This window comes from Ylistrum balloti, unplaced genomic scaffold (assembly GCF_031769215.1).
Source record: "Ylistrum balloti isolate Yb309-2 unplaced genomic scaffold, AGI_CSIRO_Ybal_v1 Utg370918, whole genome shotgun sequence".
NCBI lineage: Eukaryota > Metazoa > Mollusca > Bivalvia > Pectinida > Pectinidae > Ylistrum > Ylistrum balloti.
This window is the reverse complement of record NW_026782520.1, coordinates 140,104-153,443: the sequence shown is the minus strand read 5'-3', so window position 1 is coordinate 153,443 and position 13,340 is coordinate 140,104. Positions and strand designations below refer to the sequence as shown.

At 34.9% G+C, this 13,340-nt stretch overlaps 1 protein-coding gene across 4 annotated transcripts in view; it reads left to right on the top strand.

Moving 5' to 3' along the window:
- Window positions 1–13,340, top strand: part of LOC132559469 (nephrin-like) — a 75,476-nt gene that overhangs the window by 35,374 nt on the left and 26,762 nt on the right. For all 4 annotated transcript variants that reach the window (XM_060224089.1, XM_060224088.1, XM_060224090.1 and 1 more), the window contains 4 exons: window positions 10,973–11,149; window positions 11,365–11,697; window positions 12,098–12,388; window positions 12,755–13,054. In XM_060224089.1, coding sequence (XP_060080072.1) covers window positions 10,973–11,149; window positions 11,365–11,697; window positions 12,098–12,388; window positions 12,755–13,054 — 1,101 coding nt within the window. The remainder of the gene's footprint in view (window positions 1–10,972; window positions 11,150–11,364; window positions 11,698–12,097; window positions 12,389–12,754; window positions 13,055–13,340) is intronic.

The following is a 13,340-nucleotide window of genomic DNA, read 5'->3' as shown; positions in this document are numbered from 1 at the left end:
ATTATCGTTGGTTGTTGGCACGCTTCAGTCGTCTCGTCTATGGATTAACGCTCTGATTGGTTGACGAGGAGAAATGATAATAAATAAAACCCTTTTGGCTGACCTTTTTCGTCGTTCCTTTTGAAGGGCGGTACAGGGTAATCACTTATGAGTTGGGGCTACAGACAAGAGTTAAGTACACTCAACGCTCAACATAGGGTACATTACATCTTCTCCATATTATCCTACCGTAAAAACACCTGGGAGTTTGTATATATCATACCTATCATTATATACTACGGCCTCTTGGCTTAATTGTCTGTTTTCTCACTGTATTCATTTCAAGTATCAGATATTTACTGTTTATTTATATCTATTTTTACTGCAGAGCGTGATTTCATGTTAGGCCCATGTAACATCCCATAATACCCTTGGATCCTGTGGTTCGGCTTTTTTCTTCCATCTACAAAATCCTGTTGCATTATGTTCATTTACAAAGCTGGTGTTTTTTTCCAAGATACAGAACTTTCCTGAGCATACAGATTGTGCTAATTGTCTTTATTTCCCTGAATGTCTGGTACAGAGCCAAAAACAACAAAAAGAAACACACAGGCATTCCTACAGGGTTTGATGCAAAGCAGAGAAAAGAAATTAAAAGACATTGTGTGATTTTATTATGACAAAAATTTTTATGAAGACAACCTTAGCTCTGATGGTACTTTGGGAGTGATTAAAACTAATTTGGGGTGATTTATTTGAACAAGTTTTTGTTTTGTGGGTCTACATACATCAGGAGATAATGGGCAAAATGATAGCCCACTCTTGCTATCCTCTCATGTGAGAATATGGGTTGGTAGATGATCAAGCAAAGAGAGACCTTGTGGAGGGAAGATAACAAAATTTTATGAATGAATTCTTATCAGCTGAAATTAGAGAGAATGTTTTTGATGAGTGGTGCCTCATCGCCTTTTCTGTTCTCCTTTTTCTTTTATTCAGTATTTTCCTGGCACCTCCAAAATGTCCAGGTTTCCACAATATCATTCAATCGTGTATGTCGAAAATATTTAAAATGTCCAAAAAGGGAAATGGTCATAATTAATGGTACATTAGAAAATTTTAAAAGAATAAACATTTGACAACTTTAAGGGAGATAACTGTACCACAACTGCATGTATAATAGGTTTGATAGCTTATATCCTTAAGTCTAACACAAATTACAGGTATAATGTGTAAGGTAGCATATACCCTTAACTCAAAAGTGTATCTGTAATATATTACTTTAAAGGGAAATAACTCTTGACACAATTTTTAGGTGTGATACTTACAATAGGTACTATTAATTTGATATTGTTTTTTTTTATTTTTTTTTTTTTTATTTTCATAATAATGATCCGATACAGATGTTTTTGTAGATAAACAACAAAATGAGCATTGATCCTGTTTATGATTGTATGTCTATACCAGATAGGTTTTATATGTCTTATGACGTCCAGGACATCCAGCAGATCAACAAACGAACGCATTCTCGTATAATGTACTTACTAATGTACACATTTATAGACTGTTGGTGTGGATGGCAGAACAGTTTTCACGGAGATATTGATGATACTCGATAACGAGTTGTCATCACAAGACAATCAGCGCAACGACATAATGAACCCATAATTACAATTTGTTATTTTGGCTAATTGCCTTTGTAGCATCATGTTTTCATCTTTAAAATTTCAGTATTATCAAATCCTCATTAACTTTGTGCCGTCATAATAACGCGGAATCTTCGTGGTTTTGTATTGGCAGAAATGTCGTTATAGACACATAGATTTGAAATTGTGTTGAGTTTTCTATTAAACATCCTAATATTTAGAAGTTTATTCAGAAAGATGACAAAAAAAAATATTTTCAAATGAGAAATGTCAAGGAAAATGACATTTAACACAAATGAAAAATCTCAAGAAACGTAATAAACATCTCATCAGCTGTGTAAATGTCAAACGTGTAATGTGTTACTGGTTTAAATATCAAACAATAATCAACAGTCAAGGTTAAAAGGTCAGAGGTCACATATGACTAAGTTTTTTTTTGTCAGTCATCTTTAGGATTAAGAATACTTTCTTTTGTTTCCTACAGATCAAGTTTAGAGATACTGAAATGTCTTCTTCTTCAATTACAGTCAGCTATGTATTTAAATTCTGATTAGAATTCAGTAGGTTACCAAACCTCAGTAGTGTTAGATTGGCACAAACTAACAAGCTCTTGTTGTGTCACTTCTGTTTTTTTTTTTTTTTTTCTTTTTATGGAAAATTATAATTTTAATTTACAAGGATTTGGAAGTATTGGTCAGTTATAGTTTACATTTCATGAGCTGCATGTAAAGACGTTAATTTTAAAAACTAGGATATGTGTATTTTTTCTGTTAATTTGAAGTCTTTTTTGTTTGTAATTTTATGGCTTCAGTTGGTGTTGTTGTTGTCATGGAAACTATTGTGTTTTATTTTCCCCATAATAGCTGTTGTACTTACAGCCCCTTGAGTGAAAACTATCTCTATACAAAGCGAACACATAGAAACAGATACAAGCCAAATGTCATTACGAGACAAATGCTTTTAAATTTTTCATGTTCGCTAAGTTGTTCTAGGTCTAAACAAACTGATGACTTCTGTATCGTGTCCAGGGTTCATAGCGTGGGCATACGCATCCCCGCATTGACCCAACAAAATATCTGACAGCATCACAAACCATCACATGACTCTCCCTTCACCAGACTAATGTATCAAATGATTCCATGCATTTGTCAAATTGGTGTTACCCAAAATGGCTTGAGTCACTCAAGTGTGAAAACCAACAAGTGTAACAGTCACTGTGAGCTTTCTTATTGGATCCTGTCCCTATGTAGCATTTGTTTTCAGCTTGTATTCAATTTGTTGTGAGATTGAAAAATGGCCACTGGAATCGTACGGGATCATGATAGGTCCGAGCCATGACGATACATGGTGGAATTGTTACTGAATCCGAGCTAGAAGTGTTAATCAGAAAGATCAGTGACTGCCAAAGAAACCGGCTAGAATTTCTCCATTTAAATCGTGCAGCACATGTCACGTGGAGACAGTCGCGCTGGCACGATGGGACATTCTTCATTGTGTGAGGGACAGCTTCACACTCGCCTACGCTAGATACCATCAAATAGCACCTTTGATTTAATAAAAAAATCATTTGGAAGCGAAAGATTTTAGCTGGAGATATCTAAGACAATTTTCAAGATATTTTCCGTAATTTCATTATCATGGTTCATCACTCAGCCCATCGTAGTATAGTTCTGTCAGTACATTTCTTACTTCGTCAAATTTTAGATTGTAATTCTCTTTAACTTAATTAGCGTTAATATATTTTGATTTAATATCTTGATTTAATCAAGAATTTTGTTATTTAGAGTAATATAACATCTTAATGAATATTCATATCATTACAATTTATTCACCTTTTGTATAATTGAAAAAAAAAATGGAATTTGAGAAAGAAAAAAAAAACTTTATTCTGTTTTTAATGAATTTGAGTCACTCTAAGGAATGTGACCTAATTAAGCAACAGACATAGGCCTTGTGGTAATGTCTGATTCTCTCCGTTGATGTAGAATTTGGCTGCAGCAACATCAGTTCTTATGTAACTTGAGCCAATACAGCGACATTTAGGGACTTGTGATGTCATGTTGAGTCACCTTGAATTAATTTACATATCATAAGGATTTTAGATATATTGAAATGGCAGTTATAGTGTGGTGGTTTGACTCACGAATCTAGTGCTATAAATCACCATGATTCCATACTGCCAAATCTCTGACTACCCTTCTTGCCAAATTTAATTAATAATTTTCAATAACTTCAGTCATTCCTCCACATTTGAGTGGGAGTGCACGGTGACAGGAAGGAGAGGGAGGAAAGGGTGGAATTAAGGATGAGGGGATCAAGACAGGTTGGCTGTCAGTAAAATTCATGTATTCTTTGAAGAGGATATTTTAAATTGTGCAACAACTGTGTGTTCTAAAAGTTTTTTTTTTCAAAATGTGACATTTGCAGGACCATTAAACACTGACTTGTAGAAATCAATTTATAAACATCAGCAGTATCCTTGGGGAAATGAATTAAATAAGATAACCTTGGAACGATAAAGTCATGAAGATTACCATTTAGAAATTAATTTTTGATGATTGTCATAAAGAAATAAAAAAACGTTGTATTCAAGACTTGTTATTTCAGTTTTTGTTTTCTACCATTTTTACGGCAGTGACACTGAGAAAGAGGGTCATTAAGTATACCTTTACTAAACGAAGGAATTTTGTCAGTATTTTGTATAGTTTCCCTATCCCCTACATAAACCCTAACAAGAAGCGTGTTGCTGGAGGAATTTTTCTAATATCTGAACTATTCAATATTCCTGATGTTGTTAATACCTTGCAGAGTGTTAGTTTCGTTCAGTATTGCTCAACTCTCAGTAATTTGTAGTCCGCATCCAATGCTGCTTAAGAAAACCTCCCGTTAGGAATAAATGACATCTACAACATACAGGTTTTATAGGGTTTCATATTGGCTAATTACAAACTGTTTAACGGTAATATCATTCTGTGAGATGAGTCCACTTACCCAATGTGTCTACTGTGAGGAGAGTCCCCCAGAAGATACTTCTGGTTGTTAGTGCTGGCTTCTTGGAGTATTTTGTCTATGTGTTTGAAGTGTCTATTGTTGTGATACTGTCATAGCCATTTCTATCATCTATATACTGTCAGCTTTACTGTAGTAATCTGGACATAACCTCCCTCCCAGATAATAAGCCCACTCATTTCTGTAGTATTTTTTATGGAAATTCAATTTATTGTTTATTAGCTTTCTCAGGTCATGATAATTATTATAAAACATAAAACACTAGTAGTTACATTAATACTATCTGAAATTTTAAAGATTAAGTTTCATGAAATGCTTTAAGCTTGAAACTTTCAACCCTTACAATTTTTTTGTCCAACTTTTTTTTTCAGTAAAAATCTTTTAAGATATATTAGTGGCTGAGAATTCTGTGGATGCCTGACATGTCTGATTACTGAGCCCTTAAGTATCTGGGGCGTTGTCACAATTTCTCATGTAAAGATATGGTATTAGTGTCGTTTAATTACTGTGATAAGACTTAGTAGATAAAGCCCTTTAAATGGTGTCACGATTGTCTCCAGTTATTACAGAGCTTCGGTCAATCTGGGCTAAGACCCTGATAATATACATTAACATTCAAGTGCTATCTATCATTTGTGAGCACGGCAAGTCATAGATGTATTAAAAATAGTCCTGGAGCCAATATTGATTAGGGTTCATAAGGTCATGGGTCATGAGAAGTTGTTGTACTTAGAGGTCATGAGTTCCAAAAAATGTATGAGTTATTGAGTTGCAGCTGACCTTGAGTTCACATCCAGGTGTTGTGATACCCTAGAGGTCATGAATTCCAGAGATTCATGAGGGCATGAATTGCAATTGATATTGAATTCACACTTAGTAGTTATGGTACATTGAGTTCATGAACTCCAAAGAGGTCAGAGGTCATGCCTGACCTTTGTCCTTATATGGTATATAACTGGATCTGCTGTTTTTCCATTCACTACTTCATTCAATCAGTTGGGTTGAAAACAAATGTGTAGAATGCATCCTTCATGTATGTCACAAAATTTTTGTCTGTTCTCTCCTTATTTTAAATTTGGTAAGAATTACAAAGAAACGGAAATAAAAGTAACCACCAGCAGCCTCCTCTTTAGATAAGGGGTGTCATGGTGTTACAATTTTCTGACATTACTCACGACGATCTGCTCAACGTATCATGGAATCATAAAGTTGTGTTTGCTGACATGAGTGAGTGTTAATCCTAGCACCGTTTAGGAATGCCACACTGTGTAATACTAGAAAATCAATTTTTATATCGTTTGCCTGTAATTTTGTACGGCTTTGGCACTTATTGACGACTTCTGATCATACGCTGACAGTTTCTCAGCAATAAGGTATATGCTAGTCAAGTCCTTGAAAATATCAATGTATACAAAATTGGCTGTGTTTTACAAGCTTTACGTAATCATTATAATGACCAGGTCTGGTCAGTGATAGAAACAGCATGCGTGGTACAGAACTTCTTCTCTGTAAGTGAAAATAAAGGAATAGATTTCAACTTCTGGTCTGTGTTTAAAGTAGGGAAAAATTGGGGGTAGTTGAATAAGGGAGAAGGTGGGGGTCAGAAAAAGTGAAGCAGAGAGTTGTGTATAGAGAAGGAAGAAGACAGGATAAGATAAGGAAGGGTAAACAAGGGCAGATAACTAAGGAAAAACAGGGGCCAGATAAAGGAGGAGAAGAAGGGGCATATAAGGAAAGAAGAAGAGGGAAAGATAAAGAAAGCAGAAGAGGGGCAGATAAAGAAAGCAGAAGAGGGGCAGATAAAGAAAACAGAAGAAGGGCAGATAAAGAAAGCAGAAGAGGGGCAGATAAAGCAGAAGAGGGGCAGATAAAGAAAGCAGATAAAGAAAGCAGAAGAGGGGGCAGATAAAGAAAACAGAAGGGCAGATAAAGCAGAAGAGTGGCAGATAAAGAAAGCAGAAGAGGGGGCAGATAAAGAAAACAGAAGAAGGGCAGATAAAGAAAGCAGAAGAGGGGCAGATAAAGCAGAAGAGGGGCAGATAAAGAAAGCAGAAGAGGGGCAGATAAAGAAAACAGAAGGGCAGATAAAGCAGAAGAGTGGCAGATAAAGAAAGCAGAAGAGGGGGCAGATAAAGAAAACAGAAGAAGGGCAGATAAAGCAGAAGAGGGGCAGATAAAGAAAAATAGGGGGCAAATAAAGAAAGCAAAAGAGGGGGCAGATAAAGAAAAATAGGGGGCAGATAAAGAAAGCAGATGAGGGGCAGATAAAGAAAGCAGAAGAGGGGACTAGATAAAGAAAGCAAAAGAGGGGGCAGATAAAGAAAGCAGAAGAGGGGAGGAAAAAGAAAGCAAAAGAGGGGAAGATAAAGAAAGCAGAAGAGGGGCAGATAAAGAAAGCAGAAGGGGGGAGGGCAGATAAAGAAGGCAGAAGAGGGGGCAGATAAAGAAAGCAGAAGAGGGAAAGATAAAGAAGGCAGAAGAGGGGGCAGATAAAGAAAGCAGAAGAGGTGGTCACAGAAACAGGGGATAGATAGAGAAAGGAAAAGGAGGGGCTAGATTAAGATAGGAAGATTACTACATGGTTATAAGAAAAATAGATACTGGTTCATTAGTTCCATCAGTATAATAGAAAGCAGGGTCCCTTTTGTAAAATTACTGGTCTGTATTGGTTTACACTATAAACATACCAAGGAACCATGGTGTAAAACTCTTTTTAGCTCACACGTAATTTTTTTCCCGAAGATATCAGAGAGATACCTTGTGATGTTGTCTGAGGTATTCTGTCCCTAACACTGCTGTGCTTGTTTATATAACCAGAATTACTACATAAAGGAAAAGATTCTGTTCTGTACTCGTTAGAAATCTTGTCAATCTGTCATTTTCTATTTTTAATGTTACAATATTTCCAAAAGTGAACTGTTGTGATTTATTTTTTTCTTATTTAGGCTTGATGTACACACTAACTGTTCAATGTTTCAACCATCTCCATTGATAAAGTCAGATCTGACAAGCTGATAGATGTTATAATGCTATGGAATTGTCCAGGGAAATCCATTTCTAGATTTTTATACTCAAACAATACCTGATTGAAAGGAAATAATACGCCCTATCTTATGTTTGTAAAATGTTTCTCTTTGTTTTCAAACACTTTGATTGATGTTAGTTTAAAAATAATGCTTTTACCAATTATGATACAGCAGTCCTTTTAAGACCAAATCAATAAAAAATAATAAAACAGGGAAACAAATGTGTTTAACTTTTTGCCTGAAAATACTTCTGACAGTGATTAAATTTCACCATTGTCACTGATGGTACATTAAATCTTACTTTCAGCAAATTTTCCAAGAATATGATTTGAGAGACAAGTGATGCAGGACAGTAGGGTACAAAATAACATTGTGGGATACAAGATTTTTATTTTGGTTTAAAAATTATGGTTCATTGATTTCTTCTGTTTTGATCCTAAAATGTATCCACTGTTCTCTGTCTTTTCATACTTAGAGTCAATTTCAAATTAAGTCTTAGTTTGGTTTGTTTAACGTAACGTGGGGTTATGGAGTTTAAGAGTTTAAGTTTCCACCTGATTCAGAATAACCCTGGTATACATGGTCATGGTTTACAGATCGAAACATGTTTGAATTTATCATCTTCAATATCCTGGATAACTGGCACATTAACAGAAAGTTTACATATCATAATACTTCATAGAAACAGTTTTTGATACTTTATAGAAATGGTTTGTAATACTTTATAGAAACAGTTTGTAATACTTTATAGAAACTGTTTGTAATACTTTATAGAAACATTTCATAATACTTAGTTTGTAAAACTTTATAGAAACAGTTTGTAATACTTTATAGAAACATTTCATAATACTTAGTTTGTAATACTTTATAGAAACTGTTTGTAATACTTTATAGAAACTGTTTGTAATACTTTATAGAAACAGTTTTCAATACTTTATAGAAACAGTTTGTAATACTTTATAGAAACAGTTTGTAATACTTTATAGAAACTGTTTGTAATACTTTATAGAAACATTTCATAATACTTAGTTTGTAAAACTTTATAGAAACAGTTTGTAATACTTTATAGAAACTGTTTGTAATACTTTATAGAAACAGTTTGTAATACTTTATAGAAACAGTTTGTAATACTTTATAGAAACATTTCATAATACTTAGTTTGTAATACTTTATAGAAACTGTTTGTAATACTTTATAGAAACTGTTTGTAATACTTTATAGAAACAGTTTGCAATACTTTATAGAAACAGTTTGTAATACTTTATAGAAACAGTTTGTAATACTTTATAGAAACATTTCATAATACTTAGTTTGTAATACTTTATAGAAACTGTTTGTAATACTTTATAGAAACAGTTTGTAATACTTTATAGAAACAGTTTGTAATACTTTATAGAAACATTTCATAATACTTAGTTTGTAATACTTTATAGAAACTGTTTGTAATACTTTATAGAAACTGTTTGTAATACTTTATAGAAACAGTTTGCAATACTTTATAGAAACAGTTTGTAATACTTTATAGAAACATTTGTATAATACTTAGTTTGTAATACTTTATAGAAACAGTTTGTAATACTTTATAGAAACATTTCATAATACTTAGTTTGTAATACTTTATAGAAACAGTTTGTAATACTTTATAGAAACTGTTTGTAATACTTTATAGAAACAGTTTGTAATACTTTATAGAAACAGTTTGTAATACTTTATAGAAACATTTCATAATACTTAGTTTGTAATACTTTATAGAAACAGTTTGTAATACTTTATAGAAACATTTCATAATACTTTGTAGAAACAGTTTGTAATACTTTATAGAAACTGTTTGTAATACTTTATAGAAACAGTTTGTAATACTTTATAGAAACAGTTTGTAATACTTTATAGAAACATTTGTAATACTTAGTTTGTAATACTTTATAGAAACTGTTTGTAATACTTTATAGAAACAGTTTGTAATACTTTATAGAAACAGTTTGTAATACTTTATAGAAACAGTTTGTAATACTTTATAGAAACATTTCATAATACTTAGTTTGTAATACTTTATAGAAACAGTTTGCAATACTTTATAGAAACAGTTTGTAATACTTTATAGAAACAGTTTGTAATACTTTATAGAAACATTTCATAATACTTAGTTTGTAATACTTTATAGAAACTGTTTGTAATACTTTATAGAAACAGTTTGTAATACTTTATAGAAACAGTTTGTAATACTTTATAGAAACATTTCATAATACTTAGTTTGTAATATACTTTATAGAAAAAGTGTTTGTAATACTTTATAGAAACAGTTTGTAATAGAAACAGTTTGTAATACTTTATAGAAACTTTATAGAAACAGTTTGTAATACTTTATAGAAACTGTTTGTGATACTTTATAGAAACAGTTTATAAGGAGTCACTGTGTCTGGTACATGATACGTCAATTATGTCTTTCAAATTCTGCCACATTGGTTTCCTCCTTTTGGTGGAATTCTATTAGCCCTATTGTACCAGTTCTTACACCAGTCACACATGTTCTCACATCAGTCACACATGTTCTCACACCAGTCACACATGTTCTCACACCAGTCACACATGTTCTCACACCAGTCACACATGTTCTCACACCAGTCACACATGTTCTCACACCAGTCACACGTATTCTCACACCAGTCACACGTGTTCTCACACCAGTCACACGTGTTCTTACACCAGTCACATGTGTTCTCACACCAGTCACACCTGTTCTCACACCAGTCACACGTGTTCTCACACCAGTCACACGTGTTCTCACACCAGTCACACATGTTCTCACACCAGTCACACGTGTTCTCACACCAGTTACACGTGTTCTCACACCAGTCACACGTGTTCTCACACCAGTCACACGTGTTCTCACACCAGTCACACGTGTTCTCACACCAGTCACACGTGTTCTCACACCAGTCACACATGTTCTCACACCAGTCACACATGTTCTCACACCAGTGTTCTCACACCAGTCACACAGGTTCTCACACCAGTCACACATGTTCTCAAACCAGTCACACAGGTTCTCACACCAGTCACACGTGTTCTCACACCAGTCACACGTGTTCTCACACCAGTCACACATGTTCTCACACCAGTCACACATGTTCTCACACCAGTCACACCTGTTCTCACACCAGTTACACATGTTCTCACACCAGTCACACATGTTCTCACACCAGTCACACATGTTCTCACACCAGTCACACATGTTCTCACACCAGTCACACATGTTCTCACACCACTTACACTACGTAAAATGTACTCATGTTAACCTTTGTTCATATGTTGTAGGGTTTGATCTAAGTATACCAGGTTACCCCCGCTATTCCATCGTGCAGACGTCCCCTGAGAGATACAACCTTTATATTGTCAACACTACACTTTGGGATGATGCCACTTTTGAATGTCAGGTGCTGCCGTCACAGGGGAATCCCGCTCTTCAAGCTTCCGCCCACTTAACCATATTAGGTAAGATGTAATACATGCAGTGGTCGGTAAAAAAATTCAATTTTGAATTGTGAGTTAGAATAACCCAACAAATATTCCAAAATACTTTATTATCAGTTTGGATGGGGCTGAAAGAATATGGAGCAAACTTAACTGTAAATGTTTGTGTAGGATAATAAAATTGACTATTAATGTTAAATCAGTGTTGTAAACACAATTTTTTTTCGCTTTTGCAGTGCCTCCAGAAATGCCACAAATAATTGGCCATCCCAATGGCTCAATGATTAACATTCGACATACAGACCCAATTGTACAGTTGACATGCGAGGTGCGAAATGCTCGTCCCGCAGCAAGTATCACCTGGTACAAGAACGGGGTGGTGGTGACAGAGAATGTAGATTACAACGTGGAACAGATTCCAGATGATAAGCGTGAGAATGCCCACAACACTCTGACACTAACCCCTGACTTTCGTGTCAAGGAACACGGAGCTGTCTACACGTGTAAAGGCACAAATGAGGCCATCCGAGGCCAGTTCCTGGAGACAAGTGTCACTGTCAACGTCCAGTGTAAGTCAATGGAAATGAGAACAAACAAATGTGACGTATGCCTGTTTCGAAAGAAATCTGACTTTATTACCCACACAACTTGAATTAATGCACTGTTGCAAGCATCAATACATCGGAATTTGTTACAGCAGAAATATTCAATCAATGATAAATACAGGAACTATTTGTGTAAAATTCATAACTCTGATTCCAATTTTAAAAGGCATGACAGGTGGACAAGAGTCTTCATGTTAAGTGTTATTGTGTCACAACCAGAATATGAAGTTAAGTCGCTGTGGAGATTTTCACTCTTTGTCAAAAACTTACATTATATGTTCAATTTGAAGTTAAAAACTGATACTTTATTTTTAGTTATTTGATATATCTACTTTTTACAAATTGTTTGGTTATGTGTTTACAGTCCCGCCATCTATTCCTGAGATCACGGGGTACAGGCGAGGGCAGACAGTGCAACGAGGAGATACTTTGAATCTAGAATGTGTGTCAAGGGGAGGGAACCCTCTGGCTCAGGTCGTCTGGTTTAAAAATGATGTCAAGATTGATTTCTCCTACTCTAGTTCCAACGATCGTTCCACCAATGAGCTGTCATTTACAGTTGGGGCGTCAGATAACAACGCTGTGTATAGATGTGAGGCGACAAATGCTGCTACAGAGTACCCACTTACAGCACAAGTTCAAATCGTAGTATACTGTAAGTATGGTTCAGACACGTGTCTTTTCAGGGCTAATATGTCACACTCCTGTTCAGCACAGAATTTATATTTCTCCTCAATTTTTCGTTACAAAGACATTAAATAAAACAATTTTATTAAAGGGGCATCAATTTTCAATTAGGAGACAGTAATTCAACAGTTATGGTGAGCAGATCTAGATGAACAATTCTGTTCAACAGACACAATTGAAGAATTTTGTTCATGATAAAATTAAGAAATTTGAGCAGGATTACTAAGTCAGCGATTTGGTTGCTTAAACATTTTTGTGATGATATAAAGAGGATATTGTCTAAATAGTTTTAGGATGAGGATATTAATTGAATAGATTTGCTTGTTTCTTTTAGTTCCCCCACAAAAAGTTACAATATCTGGAAATCGCCTAGCAACAGCTGGTGAAGAAGTGGAGCTCACCTGTGAAACGGCTAATAGTAATCCGGCATCTGCTGTCACATGGTTGGTAAGAGGTCGACAGATAGCAGGGACACAAAATCATGTAGAGGAATCGGAAGATGGGGGATACATCACTAGGTCAATAATCAGAGTTACGCTGACAGATCGGGAGGACCAAATCGTATACACCTGTCAAGCCATGAATGATGGATCTTCGCAGCCAGTTACCGATACTGTCACTCTCAGTGTGTTGTGTAAGTGGGCAGGGATCATCGTTTTATCCATCTTGGCGGAAACTCTGCAGGAAGGACCCTTTTGGTCATCAATTTTTTAGGATAATTTTAGGTTTTAAAACATTTGTTGGGAACTTTTAATAAAATCTTTATAGGTATAATATCCCTGTGTTTTGTCTCAATACTACCTCTTCTCCCGGACTGCTGGTTTGATAATGAGTTCCAGGATAAATCCACTGACCTATTCTTAGGTTGAGAAATGTTGAAAAGTTTTGTAAAATTATGAATTATTGTTAGAATTTTTGCC